The sequence below is a fragment of the Halichoerus grypus genome, chromosome 5, assembly GCF_964656455.1.
Source record: "Halichoerus grypus chromosome 5, mHalGry1.hap1.1, whole genome shotgun sequence".
Classification (NCBI taxonomy): domain Eukaryota; kingdom Metazoa; phylum Chordata; class Mammalia; order Carnivora; family Phocidae; genus Halichoerus; species Halichoerus grypus.
In genome coordinates, this window is record NC_135716.1 from 88,129,052 (window position 1) to 88,154,649 (window position 25,598).

Below are 25,598 nucleotides of genomic sequence, written 5' to 3' on the forward strand. Positions count from 1 at the left end.
ATGCTTTTTTAATTTATGCAATCATTCAATTCAAACAGGAGCTGGTATTTACTGGCAGACCTCTTCTAAGCACCATAGTCTGTGGGTAGACGCGGGGCAAAGGTTGCTAAGACTGTTTTTTTTTTTTTTTACTCATCTTCTTTACCTAACTTGTATCTGGCATCTAATTAGGCACTCAATAATTGTTTAAGAATAAATGGATTCAAGCCCCTAGCTATTGCTTCCTCTGATGTCGTTTGTAAAATCTCTGCAACCTTCTGACCCTTTAGGGGAAAATCTCATCCTGTATCTGCAGCTTGATTTAAGTTTAGATATTGCATTACTTGGTTTCTTCAATAAGTTTTAAGAATTTGCTGGCAACTCTTATGATATTCAAGGCTTCTGTTTACTTTTTTCCTTTTAGTACAATGTTTACAGGCTCCAAGATTCTTGTACTTTTACCATTTCACAGTGTCATCAGGTTTCAGGCAGACAAAGAATAAGCTTTATAAATTTTAAAGTTCTAAACCAATGTTTCTTGATACCCCTTTTCCATTCATTGTGAAAGAGTTGACTACCTTCCATGTACTGATCACAGTGTTCACCATTATTACACAGTCCTGTATTGCTCAAAGGACCAAAGGGCAGGAGCTCAAAGGTAATGCCTGTGTGTAAATAACATGATGCTGATCAAGTTAGAAGCAAAAGTCACTCATATTCCAGAGTTCCTGAGGTCTAAGTGTTGGGCAGTTTCATACAAACTCTGGCCTTCTGATAGTTCATCAGTGAGCTAAGAAGACCACTGTCCTCTCTCTGGAATTATAATTTTAGTGTGTCTAAGAAGAAAAAAGTAAAAGGTGTGAGTATGAATGTTGTTTCAAGAACAGGTTGCCCCGGGATGATTCTGTGTTCCTCTATTAGTTAATTATTTTTTTGTTTTTTTTTGTTATAAGTAATAGAAACTAAGCAATAAAAAAGGACGGGGAATTTAGTATAAAGAAACAATGGTGACTTATAGACTCCATGAGCAGGAATGGTTATGGGCCTTGGGAAAAGCCTAAAGCCGGGAACAAGGAAGAAGCTGGGACTCTTGCTCCAAATCTGCTTCCCTCTGCATGCCTGCTATATTCTTCACTTTCTGCTTCTCTTCTCCACATCGTACCCTTTGTTAAAATATTTGATTTATGAATTCCTCATTACTGGAATTATTCCAGCAGAGGCTGAATTACTTTCTTTTGAGATTATGGCAGAAGGCATGTCCTTGTTGAGTGGAAGGGAAGTTAGATTAAGTTATATATATGGGCTATTCTAAATGTAAGATACTATGATTTTACCAGTTTAGGCTCCCATATACACAAGGATTGCCTTGCATTTCACTTTCTCACTGTCTCTGTTTATAGTAACATTGATTTCTTTGTCTTATCTATATCCCAGTCCTTCACCTTTTGTGTGAAGTCAATCAGTAGGTCTTATTGGATATACCTCCCAAAAGCCTCTCAAGAAATAATACTAGTTTTCTCCTAATAGTTGTGGAGCTGTAGAAAAGGTAATGAAAGCATGAGCTCTTTAACCTACAGATAAATATTAAGATAGAGTTGCATCACAATTAAAAGCAGAGGCTTTGGAGTTCAACCTCAGCTCAAATCTTGTTCCCAACTTTATTAGCTCTGTCACCTTGGAAAAATTACTCTTTGAGGCTTTTTCTCCAACTGCAAAGGGGAACCTAATATTAAGCAACCTTACTGGGTTGTTTGGTTAAATAACTAGTATCCATAAAGCATTTTCTATTTCTATCAATGCAAATGCCAATCATAAATGCTTAATAAAGAGTAGTTACTAATATAAGTAATAATAAATACAACACTTGTATAACTTCTTTTTTTTTTTTTTTTTTTTTGGTTTACAAAACATGTTCACCTACATTTTCTCACCTAATATTCACAAAAATCCTGAGAGGTGGATAATATCCCCATTTTAGAAATAGGGACATCAAAGTAAAGAGAGATGGTAACACTTCCTCAAGTAGGATTACGTCGAGGTCTTTCCAATAGGGAGTGAATGCCCAGTTACTGGAAGTTCTAACAAAGCTATCCTGCTACCTATGATAAGGGATGTAGCAGAGATCCCAGCTTTTGGAAGGGTACCTGATTTGGTGATTTCTGAGGTCTGTACTTGGTCATTTTTTCACACATACAATAGATACTTGTTTTTTACTGGAAACTGTTCAAGGATCTGGGGATACAGCATAAACAAACAAGCAAAAACCAACCAAACCAAAAAACCTCAAGCAGACAAAAATCCCTGCCTAGAAATATACGAATATAGAAAGTATTATGTATAAAATATATAATATATAAAATAGAAAAATATGAAAATATATAGCTTGATTTTCAGTTTTTTCACATACTTTCCATCTATGTATCCATTAATTCCCACCACCCCTCCCAGCCCTCTCCTCACATTTACAGTATTGGGAACTAGAAAATTCTGTTTTCAGTTTGAATGCCACAGCCCTCAAGGCTGAAGGTTTATTCGAAGCTCCCAATCCAGAAAAGTGGGCGGGACCTTGGAAGTTTCCGAAGGTGGAAGGAGAGACCGCGGAACTATTGTTCTGGTAGTTGTGGTTCTCGGTGGGAAGCCAATTCTGAGGACCGGTAGTGGAAGGCTCCAAAGCTAGTTTCCGGCCACCTCAGCGGGAAGCGCAGACGCGAGCAGCTGGCTCTTCGGGAACTAAGATAGAGGTGTAACTGTTGTCGCGGCAGAGGAAGTCAGGAGGACGTCTCCGGCCATCCCGGCCAGTGTTGGGTTCCTGTAGCCTGTGAAGATGGTGTTGCTTACGATGATCGCCCGTGTGGCGGACGGGCTCCCGCTGGCCGCCTCGATGCAGGAGGACGAACAGGTGAGCTCCTGGATCCCCGCGACCCCAAGTCCCTGTCTGAGCTCTGCTGTCCGTACCGGATTTCTTCTTAGAACCCAGGGGACCCTTGCGACCTCCCATGCACTCTCGACCCCTCTGAATTGCTTTTTCATCCTTCGGCAGTGGAGGGATGACTTGTGAAAAGAGATCCTGACGGAGGAGGTGTATTTTTGTCTTACCTGTTTCTCTACGGGAAGACGCTCCGGCGTAGGGGTAGTTTCGGCCGATTGTGATCACCCAGTGTTGTGTCACTCTTAGAGACTTTGTTAAAATTCGGGATTTCTAATTTTCTGCTGCTATTAAGGCTGACTAACAGGTCCTGGGAAAAATCAGCTCCCAAGTTCTTCAGCCTCTTCTACTGTGGCACTTGATCCTTGACCTATCTTGATGACATCTTTTGAAAGTGGGTGAGATAATATTGCCACATATAGACACCTGTTTGAAGTTCACTGCAGTACTTTCTTCCAAGGTTATGCTCAGTTCCCACCTCCTCCAATAAACCTTACTAAATTTCTACTGTTGAAATTATAACTGCTGTGTTATATTCCTGTAATGCCTTGTACTTTTATTTTACTATTTTTCTTTGTCTTTCAATAATTTGAATTTCCTAGGAGGCAGTAGGCAGATCTTAATCATCTTTGTGTTTCTTATAGCTTTTACAACAGCAGTTTTATGCTAGCATAGGTGCTCAAAAGTGTATTGAATTGATGAAAAAACAACAACAGCCCCAAATATCTTGAAAAGAAGCTGCTTTGTGCCTTAGAATCACAAGGGAAATTTCTGGTGTGAGACAGGTTTCTGGAGCAAGGTTGGGCGGTCTCTGAAGAAGGGAGGCTGAGAATGAAAATTATGTAACTTGTTTAAAGTGAACAATTTTCTTTTACTTTCTCATACACCCTAAGTAGTTAAAAACAACAACAACAACAACAAAACTCAAGGCCTAAAAAAAAGATGAGCTCTAGAAAAAATTCTTTTGCACATATCTCTTCTTAGGCTTTTCATTCATATATTCTTGAAAAAAAAAAAACCCTTATTAAACTCCCATCAATTGTGTCAAGCATGGTGATAATACAGGAGGTTAGAGGACACAGTCCCTACTTTCATGGAGCTTACAGTTTAGTGGGAAAGCCAGAAAACTAATGAGCAGTTATAATATAGCACAAGTACTATGGAAGAAGAAGACGGCTCTGTGGCTGCTTTACTTATGGAAAGATAAAGATAAAAGGCCCTTTACTTTACTCTTTTACCTTACAGAAAAGGTATCTAAGTTAGTTTTGGGAGACCAGGAAAAGTCCTTCCCAGAAGAAATGACATCTAAGCTGACAGTATTATCTAGTAATAAGGAAAGCTTCTATTTGGTTATATGCCTTTTTAGGTTTGACTTGGAAATATGTTTATTTTCACACTTAGGAGAATAGTGATACAGATCATGAAGTTGCAGGTCATGCTCAGTGAAATATTTTCTATTCATTGCACAAAACAAAGTCTAATCATTGATATAAACTGTGAAAAATATAGTGTGCCCTTAATTTTCAATTGTGAAATACTTTTCTCCCAGTTTAAGAATTTTCTAGGACCACTCTACAGAAGGAGTGAAATTATTAAAATAAATGCAAGAACATGACTTGACAAGGGAGATAGAGTGGGAAAATTCTCCTTGAAGGATATAAATGTAGTTTGGGAAATGGTTTTCCCCGGGGAGAAGTCTGGTCGGTTTATTGCATTGGATTTCAATGTGGGTAAAGAATACAAAGTGAATTTGAAAGTCTATTTAATATTAGTAGTTCTTACTCTCTATCTTGATCCTTTACTGAAAAAATAATTGAGATATTATTGGGTATTTCTTTTTTTTTAATTTTTTAAATTTTTAATTTTTTAAAAAGATTTTATTTATTTATTTATTTGTCAGAGAGAGAGAGAGTGCACAAGCAGGGGGAGCGGCAGGCAGAGGGAGAAGCAGGCTCCCCACTGAGCAGGGAGCCCAATGCAGGACTCGATCCCCAGGACTCTGGGATCATGACCTGAGCCAAAGGCAGGCGCTTAACCAACTGAGCCACCCAGGCGTCCTCTTTTATTTATTTTATCTTTTTAAAGATTTTATTTATTAGAGAGTGCATGTGGGTGCACTCGCAAGTGGGGGGAGGGGCAGAAGGAGAGAATCCCAAGCCAACTCCGCATGGGGCTCGGGACTCCATCCCACAACCCCGAGATCACCACCCCAGCCAAAATCAGGAGTCGGTCGCTCAAATGACTGAGCCACCCAGGCACCCCTATTTGTGTTTCTTAATTTGATTCCGAATTAGGTGTTGGTCTACCAAGATAGGTTACTTTGTTTAATTGACAAGGAAAAAAATTTTCCACAAAAATATTTTTGTGATGGCAATTCCATAGTTATTTCCTTTAGGGTGCTCACTTCGGCAGCACATATACTAAAATTGGAACCATAGTTATTTCCTTTAGGAATTTGGACTTTGAGGGCACCTGGGTGGCTCAGTCAGTTAAGCGTCTGCCTTTGGCTCAGGTCGTGGTCCTGGGGTCCTGGGATCGAGCCCTGCATCGGGCTCCCTGCTCCGTGGGGAGCCTGCTTCTTCCTCTGCCTCTGCCTCTCTCTCTCTCTGTCTCTCATGAATAAATAAAATCTTAAAAAAAAAAGATATTTGGACTTTGAATAGTAGAGTTTTTCCTAAACTTTTAAAATCTGTAAAAATATGAATCCTAGATTCATTTTTATAATAGTATACAGAATATTTATAGAATACCTACTACATGCCAAGCATTATGCTAATGCCTGTCAGGTATATGATTTCATTCAATCTTCATACCAATCATATTAGGATAGTTAGTATTATTATTCCCATTTATAGATAGGAATCTCCCAGCTTAGAGACGATAGGTTTTTTGTATGAGTCATGTAGCTAATAAGTAGCATAGTGGAATTTTTCATCAGTTTCTTAACATCTGCACTGTTGATATTTCAGGTCAGATAATTCTTTGTTGTGGGAAACAGGCCTGCACGTTGTAGGATGTCTACTAATATCCCTGGCCTCTGCATCTTCGATGGTAGTAGCACTGCCATCACCACCCCCCTCCAGGAGTGTAATACTCCTGGACATTGCCGGGTGTGATTGGCAGAATCACCCCTGCTTAAGAACCACTTATTTTTAATCCGTATCTGTCTGACTCTAGACCAGAGCCTTAGTGCCTAACTGGTACACTTTATTGCCTTGTTCTTAAAAAAAATAAAATAAAATACATTTTTAATAATGTATTTACTTCTTAGGAATCCAGAAATAACTTTTTAAGAAATGGATATTTCAACCAAATAGGTTTTACAGTTAAGTACCTTAATTGTTCAGTCCAAATAATTCAATGTACTTTTTCAATTATTTACACTGATCATAGATATCATACGTTAGGTGGTTACTAGGTGCTAAACCTGTGCAAACTGCTTTATTACTGGAGATGAACAATTATTCAGATAATACAGTACAGATTAAAATTTAAAAAATGATGTAGGCAGAGTATCTCATGCACTGTTTCCTCTGTGCTCAACTAGAAGTGGTGGTAGAGAGATGAACTTTTCTCTTCAAACCTAGATTCTGATATTCTATTTCCTTTCTTGTACCTTTCTGGTATGTTTCTCCTTTTTGGATGTTAGCAATTTCTTCATCTACCTTTCTGTTCTACCTCAAAATGAAGAGTGTTCTCTTTTCTTCCATTTGCCCCCAGCTCTGTGGACTTGAAGAAGGTGTTTGATCTAACGAAGTATTCAGCAGTGAGCATCAAAAAAGTGGATGGTCTCTTGTACATTTAAACTGCCACACTCTCCCGACGATTGAGGGTTCATTAGTCATCTTACTGTAATTGTTTTTAGAAGAAAATGGTTGGTTCTTGGTGCTTCTGGCCTTTGACCAGCTGAGTTCAACAGGAATTTAAAAATGATAAGAGCTTAGCTAAACATTCTTGTAAAGGCAAAAGGTGGCATTTGATATAATTAATTGTTCAGCAGTCCTAGGTGATAGCAATAAAAAGTATTATAGTTGTGCAGTAAATATCTACCCTGTACCTTTCATAATATATATGGAACCAAATCCTAAATATGATATTGGATGACCTCAAATTAGTTTCAGGATTTGTCTGGACATTCACATCCAATTCGTTATTGGATTGCTAACACATCTTTCCATTATACTGTATACAAGGTTCATCAAGTTTGTTCTGGATGAAGTGGAAAACAGAATGAGGACATCTAATCTGTTTTAGGTAGTCTAGTGACTGTGGGCCCTTTGTGACTTTAATCTTAAAAGCACACTGAGGTTCTGTCTGTACAGCAGTGAATATATTGTTTTGTGAGATCTAGATCAGAGCTGCCACACAGTTTCTTGATCGTTTCCTGTGAATTAGATTTAATATCAAATAGTAAGATCACCCAGAAGGTGGATCTGCTATCACCAAAGCAATTTTAATTGTAGAGGTGGTATAGCATGCTTAGGAACAGGGACCCCAGAACTAGGTTGCTTGGGGTCAAATTCTTGTCCCTCTCCTTATTGGCCCCTAGTCCTTGGGCACATTTTACTTCTCATGCAGAAAATGGGCATAATAGTTCTAATCACTTCATAGGGTAGTTGTAAAGATTATTTAAATTATGTAAAGTGTTTAGAACAGTGGTTGGCAGAAAGTGAGTGCTTTCATTTAATTTTATTAATTTGCCTATTTCTGAAAAATCTTTTCTGGTTTCATTTTGCCTTTCTGAAAGTTCACATTAGAACCGTACATATTTGTGGGTACAAATATGCAATAAACAGGAATGGGTAAATGAATAATTTCCCCATTACAAAACTAGTCTGTGCTTATTGTAGAAAATTCAGTAAATATGTATAAACAAAAGAACCAAAATGTTAATGGTGATTATTACCAAAATCCCTACTTAAATTATATCCATTTTAACGTATAACCTTAATCTTTGTGTGTGTGTGTGTGTGTGTGTGTGTGTGTATAAAATTAAATAATGGGTAATACTATAAGACTGTTTACCTATTTTTTTCACTTAGTGTGTAGTGAGTTTGTTCTCATATCGTTAAATATTATACAACATTTTAATGGCTGTGTAGTATTCCAGTATATAAATATACCATATGTTATTTAACCAATTTTCTATCCTATTACTGAACATTTGTTTATTTTTATATGCATTTGTAGTTATTTTATTTTATTTTTTTTAAAGAGTTTATTTATTTATTTATTTGACAGAGAGAGACATACGAGAGAGGGAACACAAGCAGGGGGAGTGGGAGAGGGAGAAGCAGGCTTCCCGCTGAGCAGGGAGCCTAATGTGGGGCTCGATCCCAGGACCTGGGGATCATGACTTGAGCCGAAGGCAGACGCTTAACGACTGAGCCACCCAGGCGCCCCTGTAGTTATTTTTTTTAACATATGCTGTGTATGTATATTTTCAAAGATACAGAATTGTTGGATAAAACAATAATGTAAGATTTTTATAATTTCCAGTACATATTACAAAAATGACTATCAGAAAGATTGTGCCAGCGTTGCGTTCTCAGCGATGGTGATGCTAATGGAACCAGCACTGTGAAATGTTGGTTGGCGTGTCATAATCTCTGATCTCCGTGTGGTGCATTGACAGTCACTGCTTTGTTCGTTATAAATCCCTGAAACTGTAGCATGCTTTTGGACATAGTTTCTTGTAGTCGATACAGTTATTAGTCTCTTCCTCTTAAGTTGCAGTAATGTTTACAGTGCTTCTTATAAAGTCAAAGGATTTGTACCAGTCTTTATTTGACAATTTTTTTTTGCTATTTATTTCTTCAACTAGTTCCTTTAAGGTGCTCACCTGCCTTTAGCTGTCAAAAACAGTTTTACTTAACATCTGTGTTTGTGGTTATTATTATTATTATTTATTTGACAGAGAGAGAGTGTACAAGCAGGGAGAGTGGGAGAGGGAGAAGCAGGCTCCCAACTGAGCAGGGAGCCCGACGTTGGGCTTGATCCCAGGACTCCGGGATCATGACCTGAACCAAAGGCAGACACTTAACTGGCTGAGCCACCCAGGTGCCCCCGGTTGTAGTTATTTTTAAAATACCAATTTCTGAGTTCCAGCTCTGAGATACTGATTTAACTGGTTTGGGGTAGGAGGAGATAGGGCTTGATTAGTTTTTGTACAGCACCCAGGTGATTTTAGTGTAAAGCCAAGGTTGAAAAATCATTGATCAATGTTGGTATTATTTCTTGGCACGTTAGTAATATTTCCAGCTTTATTTGCATCCCTTTGTGTCTAATGTTGTGGGGTCAGATCTCTTCCAAATGCCACATATATAATGGCATTGGTGAAGCAAACAAATTGGCAAGTACTGTTCAAATTTAGGAATGTAGGATATTGTGCACTAGTTCAAAGCATGTGATAGTATTCACTCTCCTTTACTAGCTGACCAGTCATGAGAAAAAAAAAATACATGCAGTACAGGTTAATATAATAATGCTAATATATATTATAATGTTAATTATTGTAAAGTATTGTTAATATGTAAACATACACATACATATATACATGTATATGTTAATATAGAACTATTTCTCAAGTGAAGAATATTATAACAAATCATTGCCATAGGGGCAGTACTAAACAAGATAAATCTACAAATTGATACTTCTAGTGGTGTCTCTCTAACTCTCCTGGTTCACTTCATGCTTATTTACCTTCTTATTCATACTGAAATTTCCAGTTCATCATTTTATTTTATTTTATTTTAGATTTTATTTATTTATTTGAGAGAGGGAGCATGTATGAGAGAGCACAGGCGGGGGGAGAGCATGAGTGGGGGGGAGAGGCAGACTCCCGGCTGAGCAGGGAGCTGGATGTGGGGCTCGATCCCAGGACCCTGAGATCATGACCTGAGCTGAAGGCAGACGCTTAACCCACTGAGCCACCTAGGTGTCCCTAGTTCATCATTTTAAATATAGCTTAGAATCCAGTACTTGTACATTTATCTGCTGCTTTCATAATTTTATCATTGCTCCTTGTTTTTACTCTTAGCTGAGTGGTTCACCATCTAGAATTTTTAGGTTTTGCTTTGTATTTTCTTTTTTTTTTTTTAAATGTTTTATTTATTTATTCATGAGAGTCAGAGAGAGAGAGAGAGAGGCAGAGGCAGAGGAAGAAGCAGGCTCCCCGCCTAGCAGGGAGCCCGATGCGGGACTCGATCCCAGGACCCTGGGATCACGACCCGAGCCGAAGGCAGACGCCCAACCATCTGAGCCACCCAGGCGCCCCTCGCTTTGTATTTTCTAAAAGTTAGACCTCAGCTCCAGTCCACAGATCTTTTGAGGGAGAACCTCAAATAAATGAGTTTTTAAGGTAAACATTTAGTTATTAAACATCTGTCAAGGAGATGCTGTGTTCTAGTGTTGAATTCAAAATAAATAATCCATGGGTGCCTGGGTGGCTCAGTCAGTTAAGCATCTGCCTTTGGCTCAAGTCATGGTCCCAGGGTCCTGGGATCGAGCCCCACATCGGGCTCCCTGCTCAGCAGGAAGCCTGCTTCTTCCTCTCCCACTCCCCCTGCTTGTGGTCCCACTCTCGCTGTCTGTCAAATAAATAAATAAAAATCTTTAAAAAAATAATAAATAATCCAAAATAAAATAATTCCTTTCTATCAAATGGCAAAAATGCCGCTGCGCGCCCCCCCCCCCCGTATGCCGTATGTGGATGCATAAATAATGTATATTTGCTTTCCATTCCATTCTTTCCCATTTGGATCTAATTGGTGATTGATGTTCTCCTTTTGAGATGACACTGCTATTTTCCTCAGTAGGCTCTTTTCCTTCTTTTTTTTTTTTAATCATTAAACTATTTAGAAATTGTTCAAGAAAATATTGCCTGTAATTCTACCATCTGAATATTGTTATTTTCATTTTGTATGCATATGTCCCTTGCTATCCAAACTCAGAAACCAAATAGATTTATTCAGTAAAGAATATTTGACTTTTTAATCTCGGTCCTTACTCTTGCTCATTTTTACCCATTTGCATTATAGTGTTCCTGGTAATTTGCAGTTATGGGTGCATACATTTAGTTTTGCTTAAATGTTCAATATTGTAACACTTTGTGGAAGATTTTGCTTGATATTCCAGGATAAAAATGAGATTCATCAGTCTGTTGTTCCCAGGGTTTTCCCCTGAGTATAGAACATGTGCAGTTATGTGCCAGTAAGTGTGCAAGTGAAATGAGTCAGGAGGAGACCACTGACCGAATGGTGGAAAGAACACCGGATTAAAAGTTAAGAGTGCCTTAAAGGCAGTTAAGAAGTACGATTTGCTTCTTAGCAAATAATGTGATTTTCTTGAACAACTAGGGATTTGGTCTTCCTTTTTGCTCTAAAAAGTAGACCATTTTTCTTTTGTTAAAATGAATCTTACTAATCTTTAATGAAAGACCATATTTACATAGCGTCCTCATAGTATGATGCTGCTCATTAATTGTTATGGCGTTTTTTGTGTGTAGAAAATTCTTAAATGAAGGTGTCTTCTTTCAGTCTGGCCGGGATCTTCAACAGTACCAGAGTCAGGCTAAGCAACTCTTTCGCAAGTTGAATGAACAGTCCCCTACTAGATGTACTTTGGAAGCTGGTGCCATGACTTTCCAGTGAGTATAATCCTATTTCTTTGTGGTCATTTAAGTATGAGATATAGTAGATATAAGTAACACCTGATAAGAATGGTAACAGTTTTTTAAAAAGTAAAGAAAATTTTAAAAATATAGTCTTTTCATGGAAGCAACTTCCTGGCTCCAGTTCTGCAAAACAGAAATCTTGGTTTGTTTATTCAATTTGCATACAATAAATTAACTTGTTATCCCGTGTCTAATAACTGCTGTACCTATCATGCAATAATAGATAAATTTTTGCTTTAGGAGCTTCTTAGAGCCAGATATATGTAGATTAGTACTCTTGCTCAAACATTTACTGACAACAACACAACCGTGAACAACTCACATACTTCTCTAGGCCTCCGTTACCTCTATAAAATAGGGAAGATGGTCATAGTTTTGTGAGGGTAATTTAAGAGCATCTCAATCAGTGGTTATAGGCAATGCATATAGCCGAGAGAGGGATCAAAAGGACTTTATTGGATTTCAAATTTTCTACAAATAATTGGTATTAAATGTTTAATACATGTCAAGTTTGAGGGTGATAAAAACAGGAAGGATTAAAAAAAAGAGGACAAGAAGATCAAAGGAAAATAAAATAGGATTAGCTAAATAATCCTTGCTATTTTAGGAACTCAAAGGCTAAGATAATATAGACCTGGGAGGGACCTGCTGTGTTTAACTTGAAAGGGGGAAAAAAAGATCACCACCCATCAGAAACAAACAATTATACAAAACAAAATCAAAACAAAACCCTGGTTTATTGGTTAAGAAAGTAGTGGATATTAAGTTTTATTTTTTTAAAATTTTTTTTAATTTTTAAATTTTATTTATTTATTTATTTATTTATTTATTTTTTGGTGGGCAGCAAAGCAAGGTTTATTGAGTGATAGTAAAGTTCATTGAATGATAGAGTATGAAGCTCCCAAAGAAGGAGGGGACCCCAAAGGTTTGCCTGGATATTAAGTTTTATAGGTATTAATTTGTGTAGTATATGAAATATCTTCTATAAATCCAATTTTCAACATAAAAAAATAAATATCAGCACCTAATTATATATAGTACCTTTATCTCTACCATGGATTAGGAACAAAAAACCTAGGCAAGTTCTAATGGAATTGAAAAGAAATTTTTTTCTTCTGTATGGTTCCTTTAAGAACTTTATAATCTCTTCTCATCCATTATTTCCATCTAAGAGCTATTTATTAAAGATTATTCTTTGCCAGACCGTATGTTAAGTTCTGCCTTTAATGTCCATAGCTTTTTTTTTTTTAAAGATTTTATTTATTTATTTGAGAGAGAGAGAATGAGAGAGAGCACATGAGAGGGGGGAGGGTCAGAGGGAGAAGCAGACTCCCTGCAGAGCAGGGAGCCCGATGCGGGACTCGATCCAGGGACTCCAGGATCATGACCTGAGCCGAAGGCAGTCGCTTAACCAACTGAGCCACCCAGGCGCCCAATGTCCATAGCTTTTATGAGCTTATTTTATTAGCAGAGAGAAACATATATGCAGACAACTAAACTATGATACCTTAGGGCAAGAAGTGCTGTAATTCGGTTATAAATGAAATGCTTTGGGACTAGAGAAAAGGAAGCAATAAATTCCCATTTGTAGGGAGTAAGTTTGAGGAAAGGGGATAGAGAGGAAGAATACAGAGAAATTTCATGGAAAAAATTATAGTAGAATCAAGCATAGGAAAATGAACAAGGTTTCTCCAGGTACATAAAAGAGTATTACAATTAGAAATAAATATATATATATAAGCAGAAATCCGGGAGGCCGTAAAAGAACCTGTTTGGAGAATAGCATGATGGAATACGGCCTACACCTGTTTTGGAGCCATAAGTATTATATCAAAGAGTATGATTTTATTTTATAAGTATTCGGGAACCCTGAGAGTTTTTAAGCAGGGTAATATGATCATATTTACTCTTTAGGAATAAAACTGGTAGTTTAGAAGATGGTCTAGATTGAAGGCAAGGAGAGCAGTTGATTCAGATGCCCAAGCAAGAGATAGGACAACAGTATCATCATCATCATCATTATTATCATCATTTTAAGGGGCCTGAGAGATCATATGATATATTGTAAACTGCTCTGTGAAGTCCTAGGATGCATTAGGAGCCACATAGTAAGGGTAGGGATAGGGGTATATATAATACTTTGTGCCCTTATACTCCTACTTAAACTAATGGCCTTCTGAATTTGTTTGATGTACATATTGGTCTTCTGAATATAATTATTGCTGAAATAAAGAGTACTGTGGCTAAAAAGAAATCACTGAGTAACCTAACCTCTTTCCAAGACATCTCAGACATGTAGTCATATAGCTCCTTCCAGAGTGCCAGGGAGCTAAGAGGAAGTTAGTTCTGTTATTGGATAGTTTCGGATACTGGATAGTTAATATAGAGTTCTATCCTGGGAATTAGGGGATATTATTTGTCCTAAGGTCATTATCTGTATCCAGTAAACATTGTGGCATTAACTTCCAACTTCTAAGTATCCACAAAAATTTCCATTCCACTGTGCTTCTTATAACTGGAAGGAGTTTAAATATGTGTATACTCGTTTCCATACATAATCAAAAGGTGGATGGAGTCACAACTCTGAGTTTTCAAGAAAAAGTCCTCGGTATTAAGATATTTTAGCTGAATTATATAATAAACAATTATAATAAACATGTTTAAATATTCCTTTTGGAATATAATTCTAATAATGGGATGGTGTTTGCTTTCTGATTCTAAGGATTTATGGTTTGAAATTGATTTTCTGATTTAGCTAGCCTCAAAGGACTTAGGCTAGAATATTTTCAAAAGTTTGTAAGGCACTGAGAGTCTGTTTCAGGTTGTTGGGTGTATTGTTATTCTACAGACAACTTTTTCTTGTTGTTTTTTTGTTGTTGTTTTTTTGTCTCTCCAGCTACATTATTGAGCAGGGAGTTTGTTATTTGGTTTTGTGTGAAGCTGCCTTCCCTAAGAAACTGGCTTTTGCCTACCTAGAAGATTTGCACTCAGAGTTTGATGAACAGCATGGGAAGAAGGTGCCCACTGTGTCTAGGCCCTATTCCTTTATTGAGTTTGGTAAGTTTTTGCTCTTCATCTCTATATCAAGAGAGCAAACAATATGGAGAAGCTGTTTGTTACATTGATAATAATTTTGACACATTTTTATTTGATGTTTACTTACTGAAGTTTTGAATTCTGTCTTTTCCATTCCATCTCTTTGTCCTTCTGAGTGAATGAGACTTCTTCTCATAAGTAATTTCCCTGGTCTTTTGATCTTTTTCTTAGAACTTGTTGCCTTTTGCCCTTTTTTGTGATTTGGTTTGAACCCAGTAAGGTTCATTTTCTGTAGATCAGAATTTGGAAATCAGAAAGAAGGTATTTTGTTTCTTTCAGATCCTCTAGTTTAAAAAAAAAAAATACTGGAAGAGGTATGATATTGGGGAGAGATAACATTTATTACATGCAGAAATAGTATGGGTGTCCATGTACAATAATTACAGAAAGCTTCATCACCAGTAAAGTATCTGATGGCAGTAAATCAAAGGAAATGTCTTGAGTACCCTAATTAGAGGAAGTGAGAATAAGTATGATTAGATTACATTACTGATATTTTTAGTTAAAAAAGAAATTGGTTTTACTTTTCCGAATTTCTGAAGTGTTTCCAGTTTGCTAAATGGTCATCTTACTCTTAAAACTAAAGAAAATTTAGCAAAACACTCCAGTGTTTCATAACTACAAACTCTCTTAAGTGCTAATTTTTATAATGTCTGGTTTTTAAATTTTGTTTTTGAAGATAATAAAGGTCCAGTAAACCCAAGAAAAAAAGAATACTGTATCAAGATCACACAGGAAATATTTGGTACACTCAGATTAGCTTAAAGGATTATATACAAAGATGAATGGGTTATAGGTGAACCAGAAAGTACAGTAACCTGAGATCAGTAACACAGTAATTATTTTCATCCCTAGGCCTGAAGGGATAAGAGAAAGGAGCAGTTTCTGGAACTGCAAAGGAGAAAATTTATAGAGAAAGCCAACTTGAGAGGAGCAGTAACTTCTAGTTGGAGGGATACTGCCAGGCCAGGGTGACTTCTCAGGGAGAGGTTGGGAATAAATACCCTAAAGTCACTATCTGCTTTCACGCCTTACCCTTGGGGTTCCCTCATTGGCTGAACCTAACTGGAAGCTCCAGGGCAAGGAGCTCACGATGTAGTCCATGCGGGTCAGCTTCCTGAGGCAAAAAGCGTGGTGCAGAAAGGTAGAGAGGAGGTCTAAAAAGGCAAATGAGAGGTCTCCACCACATATAACTTAAGATTTTTGCCAAAAGTTGAAAATATAATTTTTAATAATAAGTCATTCTTTTTACAGTTTTGAGAAATACAGACATGGGCTAACCATGAATAAGACTGCAGTTTTATAGTGGGATTTTGCTTTACCTGAAGTTTAAGAACAGAGTGAAATTAGGAATGTATGTTAAAATATTTTAAGACAATGTTTTTACCCCTTTTGATGCTAGAATAACTCTTGCCGTGTTAACCTGTAGTGATGCTAGATTGTTGCCAGGATTCTTTTCAGGGAGCGTAAAGAATTAAGTAGTGAAACCCTAAGGATCCTCGGAACATGTTTTGAAAATCTCTGCTTTCAGGAAAGGCTTACTACAGTGGGTCTTAATTTCTCTAAGGACCCTGAGAGCAGAGACTTCTCATTTGAAGGTATGCGGAGGACATTTCTCTTGAATGGTCATCTATCTACATTTTACAAATGAAGAAATCAAAACTCAAATTTTGATGCTCACTCAAGAGCTTGCTTAGCCATGGACAATTGCCAATCCAGGACTAAACTCAGAACTTCCTATTCCCTACAGTACTTTGATGGACAAAGTTGTTCATGGTCATTTTTCTTCATTATTCTAGACACCTACATTCAGAAAACCAAGAAGCTCTACATTGACAGCCGTGCTCGGAGAAACCTAGGCTCCATCAACACTGAATTGCAAGATGTGCAGAGGATCATGGTGGCCAATATTGAAGAAGTGTTACAACGGGGAGAAGCACTCTCAGGTATGTAAAGAATTAAGAGTCCTATATGGGCAAGGATAGCTTATTTTGGGATACTTTTTTTTTTTGCTGTCAGATTCTGTCTAGCACTGTTAAGAATTCACCTCTTAGAGATAGATTACATTACAAAACTTCCAACATGTTTTTCTTCCTAGCATGATTAGTTTTTGTTGAGTTGGAACGGTGTGAAGGTCTCATTCCATATCAGAAGCAATTACTGCTTCCAAGATATTTACAATGTTAAGTAAATATTTACAGAAACACATAAGGGAAATGAAAAGAAGAATGAGAGGAAACTGTCAAAGATTTATTGCAGTGGTTTCCTGACTAGCCACTTTGGGAGACTTTATTGCTGCCAGATCAAATGTCATAAAATGCCATTTTTATCAAGGCATTCCTCTGCTGAAAAACTCAAAATCTGTGACTACAAGATAAGATCTAGTCTGGTCTCAACTTTTCATTCTTACTGCATGTTTGTAATGTGTAAGGCATTGTGTTCTCTGTATGGAAGATAAGGAGATTGCAAACTTCTTTCATGCTCTCTAGTTCACAAATGTTCTGCCTCAGCCAGGTCAGCTTCCTCACCATCTCGGACTTGTTCTTTAAGATCCAGATAAGAACTACCTCTCCCAAGAAGCCTTCCCTGATTCTAATAGCCCACAAAACATTAATCTGTTTTGTCTTTTAAACTGTTAAGACACTTTGCTATGTAATGGTTTTTTAAGCACATAATGGGTGTGTGTGCATGTGTGTGTATGTGTACTTACCTAATTTGCCTTAAAGTATATATATTTACCTAATGTTTAAATGTTACCTAAGTGTTTAACGTACTCTTTAAATGTAGTATTTATGTATTTCATATCTATTTCATATACTTGCTTTATTTCTCTCACAGTAATGATTACAAATAGATGCCTTAATGAGTATTTCGTGAACTCAACCTTGTGACATTATTCATGAGTAAATGGGTTTTCCTTTATTATGAACTGCAGATTGTAACCTTTATGTTAGTAGTCAGCAGTTGTTCCAGCAAATAGCTTCACACTCTTTAAACATCAAATTTTGGATGAGTGAGTCTATAAATTTTCATCATAACAGCCTTACTGTTTCTACCTGGGATAAAATAGACCAGAACAGGAATTTTTCTTAAATCTAAAATGTATATCTGGTCAGTTTATCAAAAGTGTTAAAGGATTCTTTTCTAGTGCTGTGCTGATTGGAAAAGAAGACAGTTGACCTTTGAACAGCGTGGGGGTCAGGGGCTCCACATGTAACTTTTGACTTCCCAAAAACTTAACTACTAATAGCCAACTGTTGATTGGAAGCCCTACCCTTAACGTAAACAGTCAATTAACATGCTATTTTGTATGTTACACATATTATATACTGTATTCTTACAGTAAAGTAATTTAGAGAAAAGAAAATGTTTTTAAAATCATAAGGAAGAAAAAATAAATCTACGGTATTCTGTAAAAAAAAAAATCTGTGTATAAGCAGAATGCGCACAGTTCAAACCCATGTTGTTTAAGAGTCACCTGTACTTTTCTAATCATAATAACTTCATCTAATTGGGAAGATAAGAAACAAGGTCATTGTCACAGAGTACTTTATAGATAGTATAAGGGAACAGACATCAATTGAACACTTTGTGTTAGGCAATATGGTAGGGGAACTTTATTTTTTTATTTTCTTAAAAGAGTTTATTTATTTGTCAGAGACAGAGAGAGAGCACAAGTAGGGGGGAGTGGCAGGGAGAGCAGGCAGAGGGAGAAGCAGGTTCCCTGCTGAGCAGGGAGCCCAGTGCAGGACTCCATCCCAGGACCCTGGGGTCATGACCTGAGCTGGAGGCAGACGCTTAACCGACTGAGCCACCCAGGCATTCCATGGGACTTAATTTTTTTTAAGATTTTATTTATTTATTTGAGAGAGAAAGAGAAAGAGAGCATGAGCTGGGGGAGGGGCAGCTGGAGAGGGAGAGAGAGAATCTCAAGCAGACTCCACGCTGAGCACAGAGCCTGACGTGAGGCTCCATCCCACGACCCTGAGATCATGACCTGAGCCAAAATCAAGAGTCAGATGCTTAACCCACTGAGCCACCCCAGCACCCCAGGGGGACTTTATATATATCTTATTTATGCTTTAGAGTAATCCCTTGTGAATTGGGTGGTATCAAACCAGTTTTACAGATAAAGAAGCAGACTCAGAAAAGTTAGGTAGCTTGCTTTTAGTCACACTGCTAGTGCCTGGCAGAATTCATTGGTCTCTGCAGGTCCTTGTCCATCTTCAGTGTGTGATAGTTTTAAATGGATATATAAACAATAAGAGCTGTAAAATGTAGCAGGAAATAGATAATGTGAAGTGAACAGGGAAGATTTCTTGAATTTTGATAGATCAGGAAGAAGTGAAGAGTGGTATTTTAAGAGGGAGGAAGAAAAAGCGTATCTGAACAGAGCATAATCTGAAGGATAGTGAAAAGATCAGCTTACCTCAAAAAATGTTTTCTTCCTCTTTAAGCTTCTTCATAATAAGAAGCCATCTTTTATGCCTTCTTTCTCTTTCTAATTTTTTTTTAAATGTTTTATTTATTTATTCATGAGAGTCAGAGAGAGAGAGAGAGAGAGAGGGGCAGAGGCAGAGGGAGAAGCAGACTCCCCGCCTAGCAGGGAGCCTGATGCGGGACTCGATCCCAGGACCCTGGGATCATGACCTGAGCCGAAGGCAGACGCTTAACCATCTGAGCCACCCAGGCGCCCTCTTTCTAATTTTTTTATTTTTTATTTTTTTTTTTAAAGATTTTATTTATTTATTTGACAGAGAGAGATATAGCGAGAGCAGGAACACAAGCAGGGGGAGTGGGAGAGGGAGAAGCAGGCCTCCTGCCGAGCAGGGAGCCCGATGTGGGACTCGATCCCAGGACCCTGGGATCATGACCTGAGCCGAAGGCAGACGCTTAACAACTGAGCCACCCAGGTGCCCCCTCTTTCTAATTTTTTTAAAGATTTATTTGTTTATTTGAAAGAGGGAGAGAGAGGGCACGTGATGGGGAGGGGCAGAGGGAGAGAGGGAAAGGGAGTCTCCAGTGGACTCTGCACTGAGTGCAGAGCCTGCTGCGGGGCTTGATCCCAGGACCCTGAGATCACGACCTGAGCTGAGACCAAGAGTTGGTCACCCAACCAGCTGTGCCACCCAGATGCCCCTCTAATTTTTTTTTTTTTTAAGATTTTATTTATTTATTTGACAGAGAGAGACACAGCAAGAGAGGGAACACAAGCAGTGGGTGTGGGAGAGGGAGAAGCAGGCTTCCTGCTGAGCAGGGAGCCCGATGCGGGACTTGATCCCAGGACCCTGGGATCATGACTTGAGCCGAAGGCAGACGCTTAACGACTGAGCCACCCAGCCTCCCCCTCTAATTTTTTTTTTTTTTAAGATTTATTTATTTTAGAGAGAGAGAGTGAGCAGGGAGGAGGGGCAGAGGGAGAGGGAGAGACTTTTTTTTAAAGATTTTATTTATTTGACAGAGACACAGCGAGAGAGGGAACACAAGCAGGGGGAGTGGGAGAGGGAGAAGCAGGCTTCCTGCGGAGCAGGGGGCCCGATGTGGGGCTCGATCCCAGGACCCGGGGATCATGACCTGAGCTGAAGGCAGATGCTTAATGACTGAGCCACCCAGGCGCCTGGGGAGAGAGAGTCTTAAGCAGACCCCCCCGCTGAGCATGGAGCCCAACATGGGGCTTGATCTCACGACCTGAGTTGAACCAAGAGTTGGACCCCTAACCACCTGTACCACCCAGGCACCCCTCTCTAATTTTTAGTTTTAGAGCTAGTCTGCCTTGCATTTAAGACCTAAGAGTAGTTCCCATGGGTTCTTTCAGCAATATGAAATTGCGCCCGTTTTTACTGCCTAAAATAGCTGTTTCTTTTAAGCCATGGGTTTTGTTGTTTCATTCAGAGGTGTCACCCTACAAGACTATAAGTTCCCCAAATAGAGGGGTCATGTATGTTGTGATCATCATTGTATCTTTTGGCACTTTGCATGGTGCTTATAACATAAATATTTGCTCAGTGACTTCTCCCAGTAGTGGCTTTGTCTTTATGATATCATGTGTTTCCAAATGTTTCTGTGTAAAGGAATTCTCTTAACTATTGCTTATTTCGTATGACCTAATATTTGTTCTGCTGCCCAGTTATTCTCAGCAGATTTAGATTTCATTTAGCAATTTTTTTTTTTTTTTTTATCACTGACTATTACCAGACTCTGTTCTGGGCACTGGGAATATAGCAATAGACATTGGTTAAAAAGTTCTATCCAGTGGAGTGTCCATTTTAGTAGACTGGCTGGAAAGATTCGTCACAGCATTGTCATGGTTATTTCTCATCTCCTAACTTTTCTTATGTGACTAAGTGTTTTTCTTACAGGACAAATTGCTAATTTAGAAGCGGCTGTCATTCTTTTGTCATTAAGTAATACCACATTTCTCAATCAACTCAGTCTCTATTAAGCAACTCCAAATATTCCAGAAGTATTCCCTAAGGAAGAACAAATTCATATTGCAAAACAGTGTTTTTCAAAAATTTAAAGAAGTAAAGTGATCAAAATTCATTTATGTCACACTGAGAATTTGTTATTATTATTAAATTATGTCATGTATTTTAATCCGGTCTAGCTTGTGTCTCTCTGGTTGCTTCTCTAAGTGCTCAGTTAACAGTTATAGACGGCAGCGACATTACAAATGTCCTTTTAGAAAAACAAAACTTTGCAAAAGGTTCTAAAAAGGTTAATTTAGTAGGTATTGGTGGTTTTCCAGCACCTGTGATTATATTTTAGTTACAAGACAACTTTCCTGTGTCTGTTGAAATATAATTTCTGGTAGCATCATAATGGTTTTTACCATGTGGAGAATCTTGGGAATTCGGTAGCAGTCACCATTAAGATATAGCTCAATACTCAGTTTCTGACTCATTGAATTTTCTGGTTACCTGAGTCTTATCTTGCATGGATAATCATTTTTCAAGATATGAGAGAATATGATTTAGACCATTAAAAGATGATGACGATTATTATCACCTAGCATTTCTCAGAGGCTTATCATATGCAAGGATTGTGTTCACTTTACAGGCATTCTCATGTACCTATAATCCTGTGATACAGTTAGTGTTATTATCCTCATTTTATAGATGATGAAACTGGGTCTTAGTAGAGAGACTAAGTGAATTGACCAATGTCACATGGCTGGTGCAGCTGAGATTGAAATTTATAAAGACTCTGAGACCAGAGCCAGCACTCTTAACCACCTCACGGTACAGCCTCAAGAATTTGAACATAATTTAGTCTGGTAACTTTAAAATGCAGTGTAGATTTTATAGTGCATCAGGATCATGGGTTAATCAGTGTATGCACCCTAACCCTTAAAATAAAAATGATAATTTAAGCTTCATGGTTGTTTGGTATGGTCCCACTCATTTGCGTTATTTTTATGCTTAATACATTAGACAGAATACTTCAGGGACTAATTACTGTTTTCCTTTTTTCCTCTTTGACAGCATTGGATTCAAAGGCTAACAATCTGTCCAGTCTGTCCAAGAAGTACCGCCAGGACGCGAAGTACTTGAACATGCGTTCCACTTACGCCAAACTTGCAGCGGTTGCTGTATTTTTCATCATGTTAATAGTGTATGTGCGATTCTGGTGGCTGTGAAGTAGTGAATCCAGTCACTGGCAAGGGTGAACCTAGAGCTCGGCAGGTGTATGTTTTCAGGAAACTGAGCTCACAGAGATGTGTATTAGAATTCCAAGTGGAACTTCTGCTTCTAAAGACCTTGCAAGGAAAGACATGTCCTGAAAATGAAATGTTACACCTCATTTGATGAAGCTTACCCCTTTGTAGAAAGTCTCTTTTGGGGGCAGAGGCTTTCTCTGGGTGCTGAGCTGTATACGTTAGGGAACAGTAGATTGTTTTATTTTGTTTTTTCCCTCCCAGTGTTTTTACATTTTTAAAACAGCACTGAGTGGGGCATTTTCTTTCTCTAATGGAGCCATCAGTGAGATCTGGCTTAGCCAACCTGTGCTAGCAATAGTCTGAAATTCCTTCAGAGAAGGCAGCCCGTTGGGAAGTTTTTTGACTCTAATCAACATTCCTTTTGTTGGTGACATTTGTGATTTTCAGTTTTTGATGGCCTTGTAAACAAGACTCCACTATGTGAAGGTTAATTGCTGTGCTGCAAAGATGTTGTCTGTTGGCCCCTGTAGGAAGTTAACCTTTGTTGTTTTCATTTTATGATATTTTGCTTATTGCACAACTGCTTTAGGGTTAAATGAATTATATTAAGATGCCTTGAAATTATATTATAGCACTCCTTGATTAAGAAGCTAAAGTGTTTTCTGTCATTTTCTCCTTAAAAGACAAATTTAGTTTGGGACATTCTTAATTTTATCTTTCAGCATCCAGTTTGTATTAATAGAAGAGTAAGTATAGCATACAGATAGCCAGAGTCCCCTGACTTAATGGGAAGAAAGGCCCAGCCCATCACTACAGCTTTGTCCTGCCCCTTCTTACTTTCTCCACTGTAGTTTTCCCCACTCTCTTTTCCTCCTGCTGAAATTTTAAAACTTCTCTGCACCCAGTAGTTTCATGTCCATAAGCATCCTCTCAGGATATTCTCAAATTTCAAAATGGAAAATGTTTAGCTGTGTAGTTAGATTTAAATTTTTACAGAGCAACTACTCAAACTACTAAATACATTTATCTGAATAAGTCTCTGAGAACACCTCGTACCTGCTTCAGTTTATGTAAATTCTCTGAGAATGTTCTAGAGTTAGATAACTCATTTAAGTGGCTTCTATTAACAAATAAAAGTACCTGTGATTTTTCCCTTTTTTGCTCAGGGATGATGGGGATTTCCTTTTACCTTCTGAGGTAGACTTTTTTAAATGGGGAGAATAGACCTCTTAAATATTATCACAAGGGTCTACAATATAAACTAGAATTTACACATACTGCAAATATTTCTTTAAGTCCTATAGGAAAATGAGCCAGCTTCTTACTTCTTAACATCTTTGGAGAGAACTTTAACTAGTAAACAATTTTATAACTAAGGGATCATCAAAGCTACTGTCCTGATTCCTGATAGAGAAAAAAAATCCTATTTCCTAATAACAAAGCAAGGAGAAGTGGCTTATTTTGTTCCTGATAAATTAGAGAACTAGAATAAATTTTTTTTCTTTCCATTTTGGACCTAAGTCTGCCAATTGGAGTATGTGCATGAAATATGAAGTTACTTTTTATAGAGAATAAGTGCTTTTAAGTCCCTAAAAGGCTTGTCCCTAGAGTAATGATGTTGGTAATAAAAGCCTGGAAGTCTGAAAACCTTAGTGGTACCATAACATTTGGTTCTTCTATAGGAGTGGAGAGTGGCAGCTCGTTGTTGAGAGTTGCATGCAGCAACCAAGTGGCCAGCAATGAAATAAATACTTCTAGAATGTTCCCTTCAGTGTGAAGTTTTATTATCTAGTTATTTTATGTGCACATAGTTTTCTGGGTACATTTCTACCAAACTCATTGGGTTAATTAAAAAATGAGAACGGGGGCAGAATGATGAAGAAAGGAATGAGAAAGTGGTTTAATGTTACGATGGTAGAAAAATGAGAGAACAAGACTGTTGTGATGTGGCTCCCACTTCCGTTCTTTATTGGAGGTAGTGGGAGGCTCCGACCAGATGAAAAGTATCCGCAACCAACCAGGCATCTAAAATAGAATGTGGTAAATACTGTCTAGTGTTATTGGGGGCACATTAAGAAAGGACACCTAATTTACTTTGGGAAGGAATGTGGTAAGAGAAGGAGAATGAGGTATTCCGGACAGAGTCAGTTCTTTGTGCAATATCATGAGTAAAAGAGTGAGACCTGTGTTGGGGATGGTAATTAGCTTGGTTCAGCTTAACTCACTGGGTAAGTTTGGGCAGTTGAGACTTGAAGAAGAACCCGACTGGTAAATTGTAATAAAAAGACTTGTCTACACGCTAAGGAGTTTAGACCACACTAATATCAGCAAGAGATGGCATCAGATTTACGGTTTCAAATGATCATTCTGGCCAAAGTATAAAAGATATATTAGGGATAAGCCTGAAAGTAGGGAAATAAAACTGAGGAGCCATCAAAGGTAGACTGAGGCATAGGAGGCAGGTTTCCAGCGATTTTCAAGAAAAGAGTTATTATCCCAGGTACCAAATAAATTTAGTTTTGATATAATGTTGTCTTTGGAGCTTATATCTCACATTCACCTGTTGAAGTAAGTTACTGTTTACACCGTATGAATGAAGAAACTTCACAAAGGATACTTCTCTTGAGGCATAGAAGAGTTAGTGATTTGCCCCAAGTTGCAGAGCTAGAAAATGATGGAGCTGAGATTTGAACCTAAGCAGTTTGACTCCAGAATTTGTGCTTTTCTCCACTACACTATACCACTGAGAGATCAAAATAAGTACCAAAAATGTATTTTGAATTTTATAGTTAAGGAACTTCATCGTGCGGGCAGAGATCATTCAGGGGAGTAGGGCAGAAGTCAGGTTGCAGTGGGTTGAGGATTGTGTGAACCACTAGGAACTAAAGGCGCGGAACTAATTTTACAAAGTAGCTTTTCTGGTTGTCATGACACTGAACTTCCTAACATGCCTTTATTAAGAAATCTCACAAATGTTAAAGTGTAATAATATTTGGCACATTGTACGTACATCTGTTCATTTAAATATCTAGTGGTTATTAAGCTTTTTGGAAAACCTTGAAAATTTGATGAAAGGTATGTGCCTTTACCCCCAGAAAAATGTTCAGTGTACATACATGGATGCATTCATGCATGCATACTGTGGGTATTCAGGAACTCCACAAAGCCTCCTCATGATGGTAGTGCTCCATGATCCCCAGTTAGGAGCTCCCCAGATACATAAGAGTGGAACTCAAAGGTAAGTCTCTAGAAGCCTTGAA

At 38.0% G+C, this 25,598-nt stretch overlaps 1 protein-coding gene across 1 annotated transcript; it reads left to right on the top strand.

The window, feature by feature from the left end:
* Positions 1-2,592: 2,592 nt before the first annotated feature.
* Positions 2,593-24,102, top strand: SEC22B (SEC22 homolog B, vesicle trafficking protein). The gene is made up of 5 exons (XM_036090096.2): positions 2,593-2,878; positions 11,446-11,555; positions 14,479-14,639; positions 16,478-16,624; positions 22,163-24,102. The coding sequence occupies exons 1-5, from the start codon at positions 2,804-2,806 to the stop codon at positions 22,315-22,317; spliced, it is 648 nt and encodes a 215-aa protein (XP_035945989.1). The 5' UTR covers positions 2,593-2,803; the 3' UTR covers positions 22,318-24,102.
* The last annotated feature ends 1,496 nt before the right edge of the window (positions 24,103-25,598 follow it).

Bases quoted from the DNA above. Each gene is read 5' to 3' on its own strand.
- SEC22B (XM_036090096.2), top strand. From the start codon at position 2,804: ATGGTGTTGCTTACGATGATCGCCCGTGTGGCGGACGGGCTCCCGCTG. The intron at 11,556-14,478 runs GTGAGTATAATC...TTGTCTCTCCAG, and splicing joins GCTGGTGCCATGACTTTCCA to CTACATTATTGAGCAGGGAG. The intron at 16,625-22,162 runs GTATGTAAAGAA...CCTCTTTGACAG, and splicing joins ACGGGGAGAAGCACTCTCAG to CATTGGATTCAAAGGCTAAC.